A 22981-nucleotide genomic window follows, 5' to 3' on the forward strand; every position below is an offset into this window, starting at 1 on the left:
GAAGAAATCGCGGGAAATCATTAGGGATGCGCTTCTTTAAGAAAATTCCAGGCCGAATTGATTTAAAAAATAGATAGGGTATGTCACTGTTTTTCGGCCATCTGTTTACCGGCTTCTCTCAAGTTGATGAGGATATCCCGCCAACTTACAAAGTCTCATGTAGTTTCAAACCTAAAAGCAAAACAGTGAATTTGTAGTATACAACGTTGTTATCTCTACCACATGCACACGGAAATATTCAAAAAGAAAGTAATGGCAAGTGTCCATACAGAGGATTGTGTCTTCAAATAAATGATGTTCCCTTTTTCAGAGGGTATACCAGTGAACACCTAAAATGTTTAGTATACTATAAACTTTAAGAGATATTTATTCTGATTAAAATTTGTTTTCTTCGCATACGATTATCTTCCTGTGCATATTCCACCAATATTTAAAATGTAGCTGGTTTATATGTTAATATGGCCCTTTACTCCTTATTTTCAAACGCAGGTGATTTCAGTCCAATAAGGCGAGTTTAGCCTCTTTAAACTTAAATGTCCCTTAAAGATGTAAAGTTTGGGTACTATCTGCCACAAAATACCGAATCAAACCAAATAAACATGCACGTGGGGCTTATGTGTGTTGAGGAAAGAATGACATTGTTAGAAATTTTAACTCTAAGCAATTTTGATAATGTTTTATTTTGTTGTTTTTTTAATCACCCCAAACTGTCCATTTCATAGCAAAAAAAATCCTATTTTATTTAAGACAATGAACACATTAGTCGAAATGAGGGATCAAAGATACTAAGTGTTATAATCAATCAACTTCCCATAACTGGTTGTTTCACAACCATAAAGTGTGAAATCTTGAAAACATATTGTCGGTAGGAGCTCGTTTAATTACCAGCCGCCATTTATATATTCTAGTATATACTATCATGGGTGCTTTAAAAATGAAGCAGGTGGTCAATATGCATTGCCAGCTCACATTCGAGGTTGAATGGAATACACAATTGCATATTTTGGGGGAAAAAAGTACTTTGACCATTTGTTAGGTGTCAGTGTGGTCAAAATGGGAGTTCATAAACAAAAGAAATAACTTGTTTTGGGTTTGTGGCTGGATGGAAAGATTAAATTGAACAATATAAATATATGAAGGTAAGCATTATAAGCTTAGCAATGAGGTTCCATAAATTTACACTGACAGAAAGGCGGACACGACACCTTTTCAAGCCGGAACCATGACTATAAGCGGTTCAATGTTGGTGGATTGTGGCTCTGTTTACTTGTTCTTGTTGCTTTAATGGTTCATAGAGTCCATGGACTCTGTCTTCATATAGGACATTTACGCTACACGGTCAACCAATATGCCTTTGATGTAAAGTCGGAAAGAAATTTAGCCCTTCTTCGGCCATAATATGATGGGGATCTTCTTGAAAAACAACGATTCCAGAGCAAACTGAATTGATATATTTAATGCACTTACTTTCTACTTTTGCTGAGAAACGACCAAAAAGCAGCTTCCCCAGTCATAATTTGCACATACAGACTTCAAACGAATTGACATATTTTTTGCTTCATGAAACTTCGAACATTTTGTTTCCATTAAATAAGATCGAGCTCGTAACTGGGTCAGGTGGTGTCAAATATAAGGTCATGAGGTCAAATAAGAACACACTCTTTTAGCCATATTTATATAAAAATATTCGAGAAATTTTGATCAAACATTTGTTCTTACATATCTCCGCTGAGTGAGAAATGATTTTATTCAATTGAAAAAGCATGGCTACCATAAGGGTGGGAGTAATTTTTGATCACTGGGCTATCGTACAACCATTTGAATACTCTGAAATTCATATATGTGTAACGCATTCATCACGAAACATTCTAAGAATATTATAAAGATTGTACTGTTATGATATAAAGGCTGAGTTAAAAACGAGTTGTGTTGATTAAAAAAAAAGCAAGGTGTATGGGCAATATTCTGAAAACTAGTGAACTCTTCCTGCTGAAAACAATTAAGTTTAACGTTAGAGCATGAGTCTCGTTCGTCCTTTTGTGTCTACTGTTTTGTAAGTTGTTCGTTCGAAATAAATACATTTTATTAAAACGTTTAAAAGCTTTTTCAAATTTCGAATTAATTTATATTTTAATTATGCACCAAATTGTGTCCCACAATAAACATACAGGGATAATTAACTGATCAAGATCAGTTCCTCATACCAGAAATTAAACAGAATATTGGTCTCTACTGAACAAACTATTCTCAATATGACATTTTACGTCCGGTCGTTTGTGACTTGAATATAAGGTATTGCGTCGTTTACCATGCGTCGTTTTCTGTTTGCTCTGACCCATTCTACAGGCTTCATGTTGGACTCAATATTAATGAAATTCGGTCAGTGTTCATCTTGACGATTTGCAATGACACTTTGTGAACAAGTTCACGTGTCTCAAAATGCTAGGTCATTAGCCAAAATTAAAACAATTTTTTTTTCTATCTGTAGAAATTGCAATATTGATTCAACCTGACGGAAAATATGTCAGAATGTCCGTTCGAAAAATATGTTTGCTTACTTCTTTATATTAGTTGGAATATTTGACTCTTGTGTCCAAAACCTCTCAACATATTTTTCTGGACAATATTCAATGCCAAATTACAACCTGGTTAGTAACGTGTTATAACTAGCTCACTATTTAGAAAGAATAAGACCAGTAACTTATAGGATTAAATCTTGATGATCTGTCTATTAATCTAAGCGACATCAAAGACGATTTCGATTCAATGTCACGTGTATAAAAACAAGGTAAACAGGTCAAATTATAGCACAAAATCGTGATACCTCTCTGGAAGCCTTTTTTTTTTATCAAACTCGTTAATGATGAAAATTGACTGAGACTGAGAGCTCATTTACTACTTCAGACACTGGATTAACTTCATACATTTTCTGTGCCATAAAGGAACAGACTACAACCCATTGCTTAGGCTTGCAATTTAGATGATTGCCTCTGTATCAATGTATTCCTCTACTTATCGAAATAATTTTCAATTACATTTGATATCAAAGCATTTTGTGTTGGCCAAATACATGTCATATTTGTTTTGAGTTATCAGATATATGTGTGAAAACAATCGCAGTAGCGTCGTCGGCAGAAATGGTTTATATTATACTTTATTTGATCGTTTTGTCACAATATTATTCGGTTGCTTAGACAAAAGAATGATCAACTCAATGATATGAACATATTTCATAAAAGAGTTCATGCGATTGCCTGAAAAAGGCGCGATGTCAGAAAAGCTTTAGTTCTTAAACTATGCAAAATACTTAAATGTTTCATTAATTATTAATTAATGAAACACACTGACATAAAAAATACATCGTTATTTAAGTGTTAAATTGCGAACTGTTCATGAAATATTCCAGTTGAATGAACTGTTCTTGAACTGTTAACATTGCGCGTATTGTGTCGATCATATCTTCATTAAAGATCTGCATTGTATGAACAGTTCCTATAGTGGGGTCATATGGTGAAATGATTGTTAACTTTTTGATAAAAGCAACAAACTTGGCAAATTTGTAGAATGAAGTATTTTATTCAATTTTAGCTATGGACCCATCTCCAATTTTCAAGATGGCCGCCATTTACAAGATGGCCGCCACAAATTTAGGAAATTCCATGTTACTGCCATATTTGATTAAAATATTCAGTTTTTGGCATTGAAATTAGCTGTTTTATGTCATTAAATAATTAACATATGTTTTTACGTGAAAAAAATGAATTAAATATTGCATAGAAGTCAAAATGGCTTCCAAAATGGCCGCCTAAAGTAAAAAAAATAGGATTTTTATACTCCAATCTATAATTTAAATATTCACTGAACGTATGTTATATAAGCAAGTGTTTTTCTTTTTTGTATTTACAGATACCTTCATTTATATAATATTCTCAATATATATTCAGTCTTTAAATTAAAAAAAATAACTGCATTCAATGAGTCCATACTTCCAGACCTTAGAGCTGCCTTAAAATCTATTCGCGGTCACATGCTCCACCACACAGACAAAGAGCTGTACACAACAAGTCAGCTTTTATACACTTGCACATCCCACGGCAGCCAATCTGGGGACTGCAGCCACACTTCAGTAACTCCTGGCACGACTCTGATGCTTGCGGTAGTGCTGTCCAGAACGGTACCCAAGTGTCATCCTGGCCTCTTACCCAACCCCAATTACTTGGACAAGGGAGTTCTGGTGAGGGCAATAGTGCCTGTCCCCTGCAGTATCCAACCTGGTATGCGGTACGCTTAGTGTGTTGCTGTAGGGCTGCTTGTGTTGGTGGAATTCCATCTATTGATCTACCTTTGCGTGTGAAGAGGTCCTTTCGGGCATCATTAATACTTTCAGCAGAATTCGAACGATCATACATTAGTATAACAAAACGTTCCAACATGGCATGATAGTGGCAATCGATTCGTCTGTTGGAGTTTTACCGAGAATCTTTAAAGCTTCTGTTGCGGCTCCATATGCCTTCAACGTTCCCCATGCTGTTCTTTTACCTTTACCACTGAATGCTGAGGTCTGGTCACATCCAGTAAATGCATGAAATGCCAATAGACCGCTCGTGATATCCTGACCAAGAACATTACACAGTTTATGTACAGGTATATATCTAAGCTGTTTTCCTGTGCCAAATGCTATCCAAAGTTCTTCTGCATTCATATGTTGAAAAGCTGATGTAGCTATGACAACTACATCTGTATCAACTGTTCTTATTAGGATTTTCTTATTGTTCTGGTTGGCAGCATGATTCGCATGGAGTAAGAGTCTTGTATCTGCTTTTTCGTGTGTACATGGGGATAGGCTACTGCTTTTTTCGATCGGTACATTACTCAGAACGTTTTTACCTTTGGTGGTGATAATCTGCTTATCTATTTCACAAGTCACTGTAATCACCTGATAGCTAAATATCCGAATAGCTCAGTTTTGTTTTCGTTCACTCGAAGAAATGCATCCCAACTTCCAGGAACTCTGGTATCTATCTGAACTCTTCTACGGATACCATGCCCACGCTTGCCTCTTGCTGCAGACTTTAGACTATTTGTTCGGTATTCATCCCATACAATATCCACTCTAGAAACACTCTGTATTTCACGCGCAACAAAAGGCATGAACACATTCTGCGCATACTCCTGAAATGTTTTACAACCATTTGGCTTCAGCATGTTAATAATGGCTGCACCGTCCAGAATCTTCACATCTACAGCTGGCGTTTCATGTTCGGAAGCACATACTTGTTCCAGGCAATCTAATAGTTCAGACTTACTTCCAAATCTTAGATGTCCAAACTGTGCAATTGAAGGCGGATATCTGCTGTTTTCATGACGGAAAAACTCTTCCAGGTCTCCTTTGCGCACTTGGCAAGATACATATAATTTTGAAAACAGTGAGCAAGCGTCTTTTAGTGACGAAATTTGCTGTTTCTCTTTGCTCTTTTCTCTAACTGTTGGCCTTCTAAATAACGGGAATCTATTCTACTTTATAGGATCTGTGACTGGTTTAATTCTGGTATCAAGACGCTCTGTTATGAAGGTTTCATACTGTTCTTTCCCGACTCTTTCTATTCACTGTTTCCTTCACCTGATCATCAAGTATGTCTCGAGTATCTAATACTAGTAGATTCTTACTGTAATCTGAGAATTGATTCCCCAAGTCTTCGATGACTGTGCACAAGTCTTTACCTAATTTCTAAATCTTTCTTGCGTACTTTTGTTCTGTTCATGGTGTTTTGTATCTTTATCATTGTTTTGTGTACTCTGAAATTCATGTCCTTGTTCGAATTCTTGTACAGCTCTTGCTAATTCTGGTCCTGATACCATCCATCTTAAAAGCTGGTCTGAGTTTTCAGTAAGGCCAATAGCACCGCCATCACCTTTTACCAGTTTATTTTTCTGTTCATGGGCTTGATCAATGGGGATTGAGGAGAAAGCATGGTGAGACTTATTGATAACGAAGCGTCCATTTTCAAACTGCTCAGCAACACCTGGGTGTAATTTATCTAAATTCATCATGTCACGAACATGTACTGATAACCACCGTGCATAGTTTGGATGGTCTAGGGCAAAGAACCATGGTAAAAGGTTTGTGACTGCATGTTTGTACAGCTTGAAATTTCTTTCACGTAATGATCTCACAAACATAAGAAGTGACTGTTCTAGTTTCAGAGTAAGCGACCAGAACAGAAATTGAGGACTTTCATTTTCTCTTTGTATACGCCAAGCGTCAAACTTAACATCTGCTACTTCTGGATCTTGAACATTGGATGCAAGTCAGGACTGATGTGCCCTATACATCAAAATGTACAATGCACATGCTGTTACCTGGTGAGCATGTCGTGATCGAGAAACATGTGACGGTTTCAGGAACGAATCGGCTGTGCCTGCAGAAGCAATATCTGCTTGTAAAAGTGCATGTGTCCAACCACTATCCTGAAGCCAGTCACCTATAGTTTTCAACACAGCCATCTCAATATGAAGACCTCCAAGCATGGTCACTAACTTGGATTCTCCGTAAATGTCAGGATAGCCCCACTGTATCTGTTTGGCTATGGCATAGAGTGGCTGATCGAACGCAATAACTGGGACTTGTACAGGGTTTAAGTACTGCACAACGCTCCCTATAATACTCATTGAATGTCGTAGCATGGACACAGACTTCGCTTCTACCTTGAACAGTGGTAATAAAGCTCCTATGTCAGCTGGGGAATCATATCTGAAAGATATTATAAACAGTTCAGTAATAAGACAATGTACCTCTGCTACAACGACGCAACTAAATTTAAAAGAAGCCGACACAATTGAAGTCCAAATTGAGAAATAGACTTTCTAAAGGTTATTATCACAGTTCATACTTTTATGAATATACTGCATGCTGTGTGCTAAATTTATTTTTTGTGGTTGTGTAACTGTATAAATGCAAACGTGTAAACTGATTGTCTTAAGGCTCTGAGGAAGGTACGGTTTCCACTACCAAGTTACCTTACCTTAATGAAGGATATTAATTAATTAATTAATTTATTTATTTATTATAGTTAGATTACCTGGGGGTGACTTCGCTGGCATGAAATGCTGACCACGATATCGCCATATCCTGAGATTCTATAGACTCAACATCATTCCTCACATGTTCCAACCACCTAAATTTAACAAGCAGAACAATATATTAAGATTATGATACCTTAAATTCTTGAATAATTCATGCTTTCGATAAAAATGCTACCAAGTTTGATACGACTCTGTCTCAAAATTGAAAATCTTATAGAAGGATCATTTAATAAGAGTGCTTATTTCTTGTTCATGTACTGATAATAAAGGATGTCCACAAATGACTTATGTTTTTAATTTTGTTGGCAAATGATACTATGATACTATCTTACAGTGCATTAAATTGTGAATAGTTTTTATAACATTGTAAAGGTATAACATTTAGCATGAATAAGACAATCCTATATTGTTTTACATCATGTACCTATTTTCTGTTTGAAGGGCTTGTGGGATTTGTTGACAGTCACTTGCAAATGGTTTGCTCATCTCAGGAATTCCAATTTTTCTGTGAATAGCAACAGGTGGTATGCTGGCATAGGAATCCAGAAGCTGTCTTCATCTAGTTTGGCTGGTTATCTTTGCTGTTTACATTTACACTTCTGGCTTCTCATGGATACTCTTTGGTCGGGTGCTGGAAAATAGAAATTCCAGTGCCATGGAATGAACCTTGTGCTGTAGTGGAACTAATATTATGGTCAATATTATCTACAGCACCAGTAGTAAATATATGTTTGCGGAGTATAGAAGGGCACACAATATTTTCCTTCTCAAATTGATCACACACACTGTTACCCATCTTTGTTGAAAGTTCCATTTCTCTGTTATAGGAAAAAGACCAAACCAGTTTCTGTTTGAAGTTGCCTTAAATTGTTGTAAAGTGATACCAAACAATTTGAGTGATACATAGCTTCCTGTGATATTAGGTCACCTGCACTCAGTTTTGCTAATAAATTTGTATCTTGCAATTCTAAAGCACTTATAAGAGTTGTATTTCAAAAGATTTTAGCTGTATATTACTTTTATACTAATTTATTTTTTATCTTTTACGAATTAAGTTCTAACAACTTATATTAATCACTCTCGATACCAATTTTAGATAAAACCAACTTTGAATATTGAGACTCAGAAGAGGTCTGTTTATTTAAAATGCGTTGCATAAGGGCGTTACTCTTATGTTACTCATCGGGCTGGAACCTACAAACCTACGATCACAAAGCAAATGCACCAACCAGTGTATGTTATCGTGGCTCCACAATTTGATAATTATAATGGAGATCTAAACAAAATAAACTGGCTTACCATCAACCGATGCCATGTTTGTTTTGCTGAAGCGGTTGCAATTTAAGTTATAGGTTCCATACCTGAAAAACAATAAAGCCGATAAAGCTAAACGATCTACTTAAAAAAAAAATACTTTTCCTCTATTCCTATAACTTCGTGCAGCCCTACAAGTTCGTGCATTACTTGATGACGTCGATAACTAAGCAAGGAACGAACGCGCGTGTCCGAACTTTGTTCACGAGTCCAAGCCATTATTGCCGAAGCCGAATACGCGAGAATAATGAGAAAAAAAAACAGGTATATTTTGTAAAAAGCCAACGTTTACATTATAAATATACACAAAATATTGATAATTCTCACTTTGTTTCCATAGAAATATTGATAAAATCTTAAAATTCTACAAAATATCTTCGCTGCCGGTAGGTATCCGCCATTTTGAAATTGAAATTCAGTCATGATTGTTTCCCTTGGTCGAGAGGCCCGGTTACATCATTTGCTGTGTGTTTAATGGTTTTCATAAAGATCCAATTAAGCTTCAATTAACGCCAAATGAATGTGTCGTTGTTATTTGATTAACATTATGCTCCGCAAATACCATATCCGACACCGTGACCCGTGAATGTATGATTAAACAAGTATGACAATGTTAATTAAACCCTCATTAATAAAATTATGCGTTTTAAGTTATTTTAATACGAAATTTAAGTTAATTCGTTAAGTTAAGATAAAACAAAGATCGTTTTTTCTTTCTAAAACTTCAGCCTCATCCAAAGTCTTTCAAAAATTACGGAAAGTATCGTAATTATACGCCAGAGGCCCTTAACAAAGCAGTTGATTATGTCAAGACTGAAAAAGTATCTGTACGGAAGGCGGCTATGCAGTTTCGCGTGCCGGTTCAGACCCTAAGAGATCGTATTAAAGGTCGCATTGATACCGCTAACTTGAAGAACGAGGTGACATTGTTTTCTTCTGAGGAGGAGCTTTCCCTGGTTGAACATGTTGAGGTTTTAGCACAGCTTGGCTACGGAATTACCTACAACAAACTTAAAGAACCTGGGAAAGAATTAGCCCAAGATTTTGGTAGGAAAACCCACTCGAAACCTCTCAGTAACTGCTGGTTGTATGGTTTTCTACAGAGATGGAAGCAAAGAATAAGTTCTGTAAAACAAAGTTCATTGGAAACAAACAGGGCTAAGTCGTCAACTCCAGAAATAGTTCAACACTATTTTGACAGCCTTAGAAAGGTCATTACTGACAATGGTTTGTCGAACAATATAAAGAAGTGAAACTCCAGCTGCTGGAGCAGTATTGAATTTTCATTAAAAACAATTAGTTGGTCCTTTATTTAAGGCAAGTGACCGATTGCCCAAACAGTACAAAACAGCACAATACAGCACAATACAAACCAACATAAACACAAAATATGAATAAAGCTGGGGTCACCGCCTTGGAACGGTCAATGCAAAGCATTGGGGGTTTAAACCTGGTTATAGAGCGCTCAACCTCACACTTGGCCCAGCAATATTCATAATACATTTAAGTGTAAATAAAATTTAACGTCATAGCATTGTAACTCAAATTAAACAATAATAAAAGGGAATTAAAACGCATTCAATTTAATTACTATTTAATTACTCAATTGCATTGAAGATACAAGAGTAACAGAATTACAACTTTTTGACGAACGATCAAATAAAACTATTAACAATTGTCAACTACATTCCTTCTTTATAGAAAAGATTTGAGAATATAGAATCATAGAGTTAATATCTCAAATAATCATCGCGCAAATACAGGAAGAAGCAGCAATAATGGGTGTAAAAATTCCATATTACATAGCTTGGATGTTTATGTGACTGCTAAACAAATTAAAAATAATTAAATCAAACAAGAAACGCTTATCAGAGAGAAAATATAAATAAAATGGAACGTTATAAACCCAATGACCTATGCATGTAGATTACAACTGGGAAAGTCGGTCGTATGACGTCACAAAAATCCATAATGACATGACGTGAGCAAATTCCAAGGGCAGTACTAAATAAAAATATTAATGGGGCTGTGCTACTAATAAAACAAGTTTAGGTGATTTAATATTAAGAAGCAAATGAATAAAAATGGTAATTCCATTAAAGCGACATTATTGGAATCAAACAGTATATAGGTGTTTTTACAACTGAAGACAGAAATGATTTGATGTACGATTTGAGTCCAAATGTAGTTTACATGCAGATTTGTTCATACGACACAATTACACAATTTTATTCAACAGTGAAAAATGCCTATAATGTAGTATTCATGCAGATTTGTTCATACGACACAATGACACAATTTTATTCAACAGTGAAAAATGCCTATAATATCACAAATGATTCCAAATTTTAAGGGAAGAAAGATATAGTGAATCGAAAACCATCAAACACGTGTGTTTAAGTACATAAGCATCGTATCCTTTTGATAAAAACAAGTTAATTAAATTGAAAAGTTTAATATGAACATTTGGTTTAACATATTTTAATTTGCGGACACGCTTCAAAACATCTCCGTAAAATGATGGAAAGGAGATTCCATTATTTAAATGCCATTTTAAAGAAACATTATATTTTGAAATTAAATCACACACTAAGAGTAAAATCTAGCAAATTTATTTCTTAGGTTATGATACAAAAAGCCTTGTTTTAGCAATTTTTTAGTTAATATTAGATTACGATCATTAAAATCTTTAATACACGAACATGCTCTGGCATAACGCACCAACTGCGAAATGTAAAAACCATAGGAAGGTCCTTTAGGGATGTTGCCATCTAAAAACGGAAAATTCACAATTTCAAAGTTAAAATCGTCCCGTTTGTCATATAAACTAGTTTTGATCAAATTATTATTAATAGTTAAATGTAAGTCTAAATACGCAGCGTCTGTATTGGATATACACGATCTATTTAAGACTAGTTCTTTTGGGTAGATTTTGTGAATATATTCTTCAAATAATGGATTATCTAAATTAAGTATGTCATCAATGTACCTACTAGTAAGGTTAAAACAATTAATCAAATCTACTTGCTTAGTTTTAGATAATTCTAACATAAATTCGCTTTCATAACAATATAAAAAAAGGTCAGCTATAAGTGGCGCACAATTAGTACCCATAGGAACGCCAATAATTTGTTTAAATATTTTACCATTAAATTCAACAAACAAGTTATCCAAAAGAAAATTAAGTGCTGCACAAAAGTCAAGACCAGTCCAAATAATGTAATTATCTAATATCTGATTAGTAAAAAAAGCTGTTTTAGTGTTTAAAGCTAGATACAAACATTTCTCTCTAGCAAAAGATTTTCAATCAAAGAAACAAGTTTGGATTTTATTAAAGCGTGAGGAAGCGTTGTATATAGTGTCGAAAAATCATAAGTACTTACCTGTGAAACCTTATATTTTTTATTTTCAATTTTATCAATAACTTCTAAGGTGTTTTTTATTGACCAAAATAGGTTAATATTACTATTTTCATAAACTTTATTACAAAATTTAGCTATATGATATCTAATGGCACTCAATGCAGATGTAAGATACACTGATAATTGTTTGGTGGTACAAGACACTGAATTAGCGATAAAACGACTTTTATATGGCGTCTTATGTAATTTAGGTATCCAGTAAAGTGATGGCAATTTCTTGTCAGTAATATTGACTATTACATTTAACTTTATGCATTGGGCAATATGGTCGGTAATAATTTCATTAGGTTGCTTATTGTACTCACAATATGATGTAGTTTGTGAAAGTTCTTGTGAAATAGTTTGAACATAAAACACTCGTCATATTATGATAACATTATTAGCAGCCTTATCAGCAGGAACTAAGACGAATTTAGATTTTAAGTCTTCAAGCAATTTACAGAGATTTTGTTTATTAAATTTAGGTGAATGTGGTAGGGCCAAAGGATGTGTATCATAAAAACATATTTTATTCATGGCCATGCTAAATATTTTTGTTTTCCAATCATTGAGTGCAGTAATTTCAGCATTTTCCTTCCTGCACCATTTAGTGCAATAATCATGTAAGGATGTTACGATATTCTTAATGCAGTTATCAAAATCAACAGGAATAGGCAGTCTGTACTTAGGGCCTCTGCGTAGCAAATTTCTAAGGTTTTTATTTTGAATGAAATTAAGGTCCCCAGTAATAACATGTCCAACTGGACCATATATATATTTAGAACTAGTACAGTCACATGATGTAGGACAATTTCTTATTACATTTATATCTGTGGAAATAGAATTATAATTAAAAACGATACTTCTTACAGGTTTACTATATTTGTAGCAAATAAGTGGCGAATCAGTATTGCGGAAATAAGGGGGAATCAACCGACGTACATTTTTATCATTGAATATTTTAGGAAGGTCAATTAAATCGAGACCTTTGTTACAAAACTCAATTTTGATACGATTTCTAGTTTTGTTAAGTACATTTTCAATAAAAGGTTTAAGTGAAAGATTCAATAATACAAACACATTCATATAGAGGGTCAGATTGAAGTAAAATAAGTTTACATTCCTTATCAATATGCGCCAACGAAGAAACAGAAAGAGAGCTAAGTGCACTTAGTAATTTATGTTTACCCCCATTTTGTAATACTGTGTAGCAATCATTTAAAGAAAGCAGACGTTTAAATTTACGCCTTAAGTTACCATTTTTCCTAATGCCATGTGAACGTTTATTTCTTAGACGTTTACTAAACAGAGAAAATGAATTAATCGATTTATTTTTAGAAATTGTTCCAACATTTAGAATATTATCATTTAATCCAAGTGGGTAAGCTGATTGCAAACGTTTAATCCATTCAAATTCTGACATGCACCTTGCTTTTATTTGGCACTGACTTGAAGTACTATTATTAAAAATAAGTTGCTCCACAGGTTGAATTGAAATATTTGTTACGCTATGACCTGTTTTATTAAAGTGCTGGTAAATGAAGTTATAAAATTTATTGTTATTTTTAATTAAAAAAAAATGTTCCCTAAAACGTGTTTTAAGTGATCTACCCGTCTGCCCAACGTATTGCGCACCACAACAGGGTACATTTCAAGTAATAACATAAACCACATGCATAGAAGCCGCAGTTCATTTTCAATCTAGATGAAACAGGCATTCAACCCGAGCATCGTCCACCGAACATAATTGCTCCAGTTGCTGGGAAACCGCAGTCAGTTACGTCACCTCGTTCGACAAACACAACTGTCATAGGATGCGCGAACGCCGCCGGAAATTATCTACCCCCATACCTGATCTTCAAAGGAAAACGAACTAATGCAGACCTGAGCAAAGGCAGTTCACCAGGAACCAGGATTGTTATGTCTGAGTCTGGCTGGTCGAACCTTCAAGGACTATTTACAGAGCAATTTTCATTCCCTATGTCAGATCAGGTGCCAATGAAACCCAGCAAATACTGCTAATATTTGATGGACATGCAAGCCACACATCCAAGCAAATGATTGAATGGGCAGCATATCACAACATCATCCTGTTTGTTTTGCCGGCACATACCTCGCATATCCTTCAGCCCTTAGATGTGGGAATATTTGGACTATTTAAAGGATACTATTACCGAGAATGCGCATCGTTCATGAGAAGTCACATCGGCAGATCCGTCACCAAGTACGAAATGACTGAAATCGCATGCAAGGCGTATCTTAGAGCCATGAGCCCCTCTAACATTGTAGCTGCCTTTACGAAAACGGAAATATATCCTTTGAACAGCAACGCAATTGAGCAAGAAAAATTATTTCCAAGCTTCAGAGACAGCACACCTATCCAGAAGGTCAATGCATTGAAATCCGGCAAAGAAGCTGTTGATAAATACTTGCAAACGAAAGTTGAAAACGCAGACAAAGCTCCCCTCAAGACATGCAAATGTAAATACACCTGCACGGATTCTCCGAAGCCAAGCAGACCTAAATCCGGCGGAAGGAACATCACAGATCCATCATACATCACTACGTTGTTGGAATATGAAGATCAAAAAGAGAACAGGCAAAACACGCAAAAAGGCAAGAAGCTTAAGAAGATAAGCAAGAAATCCAGTGGATCATCTGACACGCTACAGCCATCGACGAGTGGAATCAACAATCAAAACATTGCAGCAGACGACCTTACCGATTGTGAGAGCGACGATAACGGCGAAGCATGCTGCGTATGCGGTCAATTCTATCCACCGAATGAAAATACAAGACCGTATTTAAAAATTGTAACTTGGGCCTACTGTGACAAATGTCCACACAGTGTCCACTTGGCATTTTGCCACAAAAAACTGTTATCCGGAGGGGCGACACATTTTTGTGTCCACACTGTGAAAACTGACTCAAAAGTTAAAGTTCAGTTCCGTTAATTAGTTATTTTTATTGGTTTATTAGTTCTACAAAATTAATTAACATAGTTAACCATTCAATTATTTTTCAACATCAGTCTATAAAAATCCTCTAGATATATACAGTAATAACATATGATTAAAACAGGAACAGTACATATTTACTAAACACATTTAATTGTTCATGTTAAAAGACAAAATACAAATTGTACACACCTCCCAGGGCCTCTCTGACGTCATCAGTTTGTGTGCACGAACTTGCAAGAAGATTCTATTGACTCACATTGCAGACTACATGTTTGTTTACGGGTTTGATTCTTCGAGTTTGTGACAAAATTTTACGGAGTTTTTTGTTTCAAGTTAGTAAATTAGAATTGTTCTAGCTGTATTTATTGCATTCAGTTGATATCTGTTTCATTTTCCATTTCTTTTATCAGTTTAATGTAAAGTGCACGAACTTGTAGGTGTAGAGGCTATTATTAATGATAATCTAAAAATAGAAAAAGGTTTTCCAAAAATGTGTTATTATTTTCACTGCTGTTATTTCACTGCAGAAATATCATATTTTATCATATATATATATATATATATATATATATATATATATATATATATATATATATATATATATATATATATATATATATATATATATATATATTTTTTTTTAATTATTTTTTATTTCATACCTTATGATAAAAATATGATATTTCTGCAGTGAAAACACAGCAGTGAAAATAATAACACATTTTTGGAAAAACTTTTTCTATTTTTAGATTATCATTAATAATTATATATATATAGATATTATGATGACGAGTGAATTAAAAGCGACATTCCACCGCATCCAACAAATTTTCTTTTTATTTTATGCTTTTTCACCGTTTATTTACATTGTAAAAGAGTTTAACTGGAGAATTTCGCTGGTATAATTACGTCATTTTGTCACACTCATGACGTCATTTTGTGTTTTGAAATGTACTGCGCAACTCATGAAAATATATTTCTATTATCACTCGTGACATAACAAACGATCTTACACGATATATATATATGCTATAATTTTATACAAATATTAATGATTGCCCAATCAGGAAACAAATCATTACATTATACACTCTGAGTTCTCATTTACACATAGATAAACTTGTAAAAATAGAGGCAAGTTGTTTCATCAATCCACCTATCCAGTAACTAGTACCCATCCGAACACTCTTTTAAATCTTTGAGCAGGACTCTTCTTAGGCATTTGTTATGATAAAAATAATTTTAAACAAGAGAATGGTATCTTAAAAGGTTTACTTACCTAAAATCAGCAGATCTTCAAAAGTACGGCAACTTTTAACGAAAAACGTTGAAAAACTGTACAGGATGTGATCGTCTGCTTCACATATAAAATGGGGTATTTCAAACAAAGGGAAGTAACTGTGATGGTTATTTTTTGGTTATTTCATGATTAGCATGAAGAAAATAGTTTTGAAAAAAGATGCACACATATAGGGCAGCATATCAATGTGTTATGATCATATTTCAACTTTATAGTTTGTTAATTGATTTAAAAAAATGTACATGTGGCTTTGTAAAGTTAGACTTTATAAATAACACATTTGCATGTACATCGTCAGCCCAAAACTTTGTATTGCATAAAATATAAAACATATAAATAAAAAATTGCATTTTTTAAACTTGGCGACCTTTATGGATTGATTTATTATTAAAGTAAACGAATATTTGCCAAAAAAGCATAATTCCCCCCCCAATGAACTTTTGACCTTACAAAAAGTACAAAATTAACAAAATACTTAAAATACTTGTTTTTCTTGCTAAGATTTTTTGTTATCAGCATAATTAGAAATAAAGTAGTGTTATATTTCATTTGATTTGTGAAAGATCGCAACAAACGATCAGCACCTCGATATTTTCTCATTTTTTCATAGGTTGGCGGCCATTTTGAAAATGGCGGCCATTTTGAAAAATATGACGTGGGTCCATAGCCTATTTTGCCTTAAATACTTTAAACTGTCAATGAGCAAAGTGTGTTGCTTTTATCAAAAAGTGAACTATTCCACTGAATACAAGCACCATATGATCCCGCTACTAAACTACATTTCTTTTCTCTATTTGCATTCATTTAAATTCGAGAACTTATACAGAAAAAATACTAACAAGCATGAGTTATTCATCAACATCAGTTTTTAATTTGTTAGTAAAATCTTAGTTTATGGACTAATTAAATAGACATTTTAATATATGACTCTTAGTTCACACTTAAAAGTAATTTGTATATATTTATGTTACTTCTCTAATGCTTTTAATATGCTTTTTAGAGAAATTTATGTTGTGAATATGGTGATCTTATCTTGTATCAGTAAAGGTTTTAAATAAACCTTTATGTATTCGGTACTATTCCGATATTATATTTGCCTCATCATTTTAACATTGTATGTGCTTATTTACAAAGTAAACCAAAGAAATGTCTGTAAACCAAATGCAGAGCAGCAAACGACGTCATGGTTATAAATAGAACGACGTAACTTTGCCGCGCCTAATACCCTAGGAAAGTTACACTACATCCGATGGTGTTTTCTTTCTACACAGTAAATTATACTATAACGATCCAATCAACGCATAACTTTATTTATACATCACACACTTTAAGTTTTTGTAGACACTAAAACGAGTTAATTTCCGGGTTTAAATATTGCTATATTTATCAAACATACTAAACTTGGACTTTATAAGGGATGGTTGTTGACAGAAGAACCTATATGAAATGCAGTACTTATAAGTGTCTTAGAACAGTTACTTGCGAATTAAAACCGTTTAAGTTTTTTTTATGGACATATAAAACATAATTCTGTGCCACTGCTATACTTTTAGATAATAATGGACTATACAAGCGTGGTATTATTGACAGTTCCAGCTTTCTTAACATTTGGTAAGTTCACACACTTTAATAAAAATAATATCAAAACAGGAGGAAGACAGTGTTTTAACATTCTTAATTTAGTACATTTTATTAACATTAATTTTCATTTGTTTGATCTAAGTTTTAAGTTGCATTCAGCAAACTGTAATTAACATCGAACTGCTCAGAAAAGTATACATGTACACCTGCGATTTTGTATAAAGCGCACGCGTATATCACATGCCATAGAAAGAAATCGTGCAATAAAACTTTAACAAATTTCAATCGTTAAACTTGCAATATGCCATTTATTTATTATGGCCAAATTCGAAAAGAGAAAGACAATGCTATCATCGTGTTAAAATTGCATTTATACTAATTATACTTGTAATCTAAGAAGTTGTGATATGCATCGATACCATGAACTGTTGAAAATAGATTGTTAAATAAATACTGTCTTAAAAACAACCGAAAACACAATGTATAAATATTGTTAATGTATTTTATGTTTTTTGATAGTGTCTTAATAAACAATCTTCTTTCAGGTCAGTTACCGGATATATATATATACAATCGCGATGGCATACAATATTTACTGTGCAATACTTCTTGGCCTTCGTCTTCATTTAGCGTGTACAAAAATGACAAGTACGTCATGTCGGTCAAATTTGGCAGCATGTGTTCAAAAATTCATGGCGAGATAAAAGTTCATTGTGAATGCAAAGGCAATTCCAGTGTCGAATGTAACATTACTGAACACAATTGTAGTACGTGGATGTGTGACGCGCCGATGGATAATGTGCTGATAAAGAGTAACGTCATCAAGTCCTGTCCGAACGGTATGGGCGTATTTAATGTAACAAAAAATGTTCAATAAAATAATCTTATTGGCCTTAGACTTTTGAATTTGAGTAATAACAGCCTCATGTCAAGCGTGATGATTTACATACCTTATGAAATAAATATGTTGATCAGTTCATTACAATATTCAAAAACAGTTTAATAAACAGTTAGTCGGTGCATTTTTGCACAAAGTTATACTTCTTATTCACTCAATAATTGAATTATGTTTCGTTGTCCACTTTTCAGCATCAATTAATTCGACTAACCAACTAAGCAACACATCTGATTGTGTGGATTGCTCTGCAGTAACCACGTGTACCGACAGGCTTCAATGGGTTGTGGGTGGAATAAATTTTAGCGACACAAGCATCCAAGCAAACTATTTTACACGGGGTAACATAAGCTTCATATCTCACATATTTCAACGAGAAAACAACGGCTCAGTTGTTGTTTGTCAGCATGGAAATGGAGAAGTAAATCCTTGGCGAATTATGATAATAAGTATGTGTGTTTCTTACTATTTCCATCGACATGTTTTAATTTAATTTACTCTTGCGATTTTAAAAAGGTAAAATATACACAAATATCCACTGCATGTAATTAAATTTATAATAAGTTAACAACAATTCCGATATGTTGCTTTGTATACCACTTGTATACAATATACTTTCAGAAGTTGTTTTCATTACATGTTCCAATGGCAAAATCATTATTATGTTGAATAGTTAATTTTCCTTCCAGCTTAGCTAACGAGCAAGTCAAAGATTGCTCACGTTTTTATGCTTAAAAAATGATCTTCTATGTTGTTATTATTTATAAATATATTGTCAATATTAAGTCTTCTTCAAGATAAACGGAAACACATGATTTCGCTAATTGGCACAAACACACTCAAAACACTACTTGCTATTCCCACCAACGTTATAAGGAAGTCATCATGTACATTGCGGAGTGGTGTCACCAATTCTAGCTTCCATGATTAGAGGTCGATTCGCATTACATACAGTTTAGCTTTTTTAATTAAAACAGTTGGTGTAAGCGACTAATTGTTTGGGAAAGACTCGTTGATCAACAAACAAACTGGTTATTCAGCAAACAAATTACCTTGTAAAAATTATTTCAGTTTCTTAACTGATATACACGACAACTGCACAAAAACTGTTAGACGATTTTATTGTTTAGGTTTTAATGGCTCAACTTACCACTTCATCTCGTTATTCGAGTACATTCTTATTTATAAAAAAGTAAATCGAATTTCACCAATTTCATTCCATTTATATATTCCAAACATGTTTGCTATAATTATATTAATATAAAACATCCATAACAAAAACGTTTTTTGATATTTATGCGTTCGAAAAATCGCTACAAGCTTGCGACATTTAATTGAAGGAGTTGCATGATATTACGTCGTCAGGTATGCTTGTGCAGTTAAACGATGTGTTTGCATTCAGACGAATGATATAATTGGAATTGTGTTCAACGGTTTTGATAGCTGTACTGTAGTTTGATATAAAAGTTATGAACATATTTAAAAAAAATTGAATTAAAGCATGTTTTTACCATTTTCATACTTTCTTCAAAGATTGGCTTGAACGAATATTGCATTTCAATAGTTCGCCAAATGTAATACGTCAAAGGGAGTCATATATGCCTTGCCTGTCATTTGAAGCTTCAGTGTACATGCTATCCAGATTTTCTGCTATTAAATCATGTTAATGGTAAGATACATATCGATTATTATATGTTCACCTGACATTAACATCCTAATTCCAGTTCCTCCAAGCATTTGCGCATATAATAATTCAATCAAAACAAAACATGAAACCGCGAATTCATGTCCACTCCTTAATGGGAATCCCAAAGTGAAAATAAGAACAGGAGATTGTTCCAAACCAGAAGTTAATAAAAGCCTTGGAGATATGCATTTTTGTGAAGCGCTCAACAAAACAGGAAACCAAACGTTTGTTGGTAATGCAAATGGTCGATTCGAACTGATCGTTCTAGGTAATTGATAATAAAAAATGTATTTTATTGATGAATTTGCTAAATAAGTGTACCTACCATAAATAATATAAATTGAGATGCAAATCATACCTATTCGCATGGGACTTCAAGCGTTTCTATGCTCGCATGATTCATTTATGTGTGGGCTTAAGTATTGAATGGATTATTTTTTGTTATATATTGCCTAATCTTCTATCAGTTTAGACTTGATATAATATGTTTTGCAGATCCTGCATCTGTCACTGAATTTTACTTCGAAGGAAAAGAGAATCAAGATAACATTACAATCAATAAAAGAGAAAGTATCACGCTCATTTGTAAAGGACAAGGCAACCCTCCTCCTGATATGATGTTAATACACGATAATAGCACGTTGTCGATCAACACCTCATCAGTTAAACATACCCTTCAATTAACAGAAAGTACATATTCAATGACATTTACCTGCCGAGCATCTAATGGACTCGATTCTGACTCTAAATTTATTTACGCCACCGTGATCTTAAGCTGTAGGTACACACAGTTTTCCTTGCTTTACTAGACAGAAATATATGTAACATCTTTATTGTTTTACTGCTCATTCTTTCTATGTAAATCGACCTTAAATAACTCAATATGTGTTGTACATTATTGTACGTCTTTCATATTTAGTAAATATATATATAACTCTGATGTCTAACAGATTCGCACTCAGAACGCAAATTCATCTTTATCGTCATTATTGGATTTGTCACAGCCGTCATAGTTATTGTACTTGCTGTGTCCATGATTCTGATGAAGAGACAAGGGATCGTCTTCTGCAAACGAATAATATTTGTTACAGGTTGTGTGATTTTTATATGTCTTTTGTACACAATGAAGTATTTGAGTTATCAACTGTTTAGATATTATTTGAGCAAGCACTTTTAATATTATTGACATGTACGTTTAAAAAAAAGTATTAATAATTACAAGCTTCGAAAGCTGACAATGTATTTGACCATATTTTGTGACACAAAGTATTATATGTTATTCATATTTCAGATGCTGCTGCAGTGAACGATGAACTGTAAGAATTGTGTGTCTTTTTTCTTGTAAAATTTGTTGATATCGTAAATGTATGTGTACATTCATAAAAAGGCTATGTCTAAAACAAGTCAGCCGTTAATTCCACATATTTCCTTAACAGACCGGCTGCTGCTGTGATTGCATTGGCTGACTTCCCGGAAAACGAAACAACAGAAAACAAAGATGATTTAACTTCTGCGTTTGCCAATGAAACGTATGCAGGATGTCTCGACATGGAAAGAGAAGCCAATCACAATCGTACACGTATTATGATATTTATATGCAATTAACTAGTTCCGTTCACTTTTATTAATTGCTTACTTTTCTTTACATTTGAATGCCAGTGTATGTTCAACGTATATTTACCTGATTTCAGCTCACAATGAGCAAGGATTCAGCCATAGGTATGACTATACATATTACATTTTTGTTAAGCAATAATTAAATTCATTTATTCAATGAATATCTTAATATCTTAATCAGTAAACTCATTTTATAATGGTCCATAGTGATTGTGTTCAAATATTCACTTTTTCTGTTTAAAAGATCTAGGCAAGATCTACAAAATCCGTTTGAACCGGAAACTATTATAGATGATCTACTCTATAGCTACGCTAGAGATCCTGAAGACCAAAATAAAGGTAAACTAAACGTTTCCGTAGGAGACAATATCATAGTCGTACAGTTTATCTTTTGTTTTATTCAATGCAAACATGAAGCATACCGGGTTTCTACAGTAACTTTTCTGAATTATGTTTGAACATTAATTTTATTTTACCCACTTTAATTACTCTGCACAATACGAATTAAACCTCCTATAACCGGTACATAAGTTGGTATAGGGCGACTAACGGACGATGACTGTATGTTTCCCATGCATTCACATATTAAAAATAACTGTACCTTAATGAGCGGTTTTGTCGCGCGCAAGCATCACTTGGCTTATATGAAGGTGAATTACAAGCCTTAACGTTAAACGATCCAAAAATACACTTTATTATTGCATTAGGGCTCTTCCGTTAAATAAATTGACCATATGTTCACCCATATGATATCTACACAAGAATCGTATGGCCACATTCAACTAAATCTAGATGTTTATTTTAAGGTTAGGGCCATACCTAAATGGTTTAGTTCACACTAGAGCAGATTCATATGTAAAACAATTTTGGAGATATTCATAAAGAACGTTTACACACGTTTTAACTGCGTAAGCATCTTACATGCAAAATAAATATAACTAGTAAGTGTGTTTGTTTCGTACACGAACCTTTTAAGCGATTACAAATAATTAACAACACGCCTGTTTGTTCTAAAGATAAATCTTATGTAATTCAGTAAAATACATTGATGATCATTACATGTTTTTCAGTCACAAATGCTGCAGAACACAGAACGTAAGTTTTTCTTACTAGTTTTTAGAAGATCACATCATTCAACGCACA

General features: G+C 33.7%; 1 protein-coding gene across 5 annotated transcripts in view; it reads left to right on the forward strand.

Moving 5' to 3' along the window:
- Window positions 1–22981, forward strand: part of LOC127869505 (uncharacterized) — a 67785-nt gene that overhangs the window by 40135 nt on the left and 4669 nt on the right. For 4 of the 5 annotated variants that reach the window (XM_052412129.1, XM_052412132.1, XM_052412131.1 and 1 more), the window contains 11 exons: window positions 17612–17669; window positions 18185–18478; window positions 18729–18983; window positions 20259–20489; window positions 20717–20998; window positions 21172–21312; window positions 21513–21537; window positions 21658–21800; window positions 21913–21940; window positions 22083–22177; window positions 22909–22933. In XM_052412129.1, coding sequence (XP_052268089.1) covers window positions 17618–17669; window positions 18185–18478; window positions 18729–18983; window positions 20259–20489; window positions 20717–20998; window positions 21172–21312; window positions 21513–21537; window positions 21658–21800; window positions 21913–21940; window positions 22083–22177; window positions 22909–22933 — 1571 coding nt within the window. In that variant the 5' untranslated portion in view covers window positions 17612–17617. The remainder of the gene's footprint in view (window positions 1–17611; window positions 17670–18184; window positions 18479–18728; window positions 18984–20258; window positions 20490–20716; window positions 20999–21171; window positions 21313–21512; window positions 21538–21657; window positions 21801–21912; window positions 21941–22082; window positions 22178–22908; window positions 22934–22981) is intronic. The other variant, XM_052412133.1, reaches the window with a different exon arrangement.

Source organism: Dreissena polymorpha, chromosome 2, assembly GCF_020536995.1.
Source record: "Dreissena polymorpha isolate Duluth1 chromosome 2, UMN_Dpol_1.0, whole genome shotgun sequence".
Classification (NCBI taxonomy): Eukaryota; Metazoa; Mollusca; class Bivalvia; order Myida; family Dreissenidae; genus Dreissena; species Dreissena polymorpha.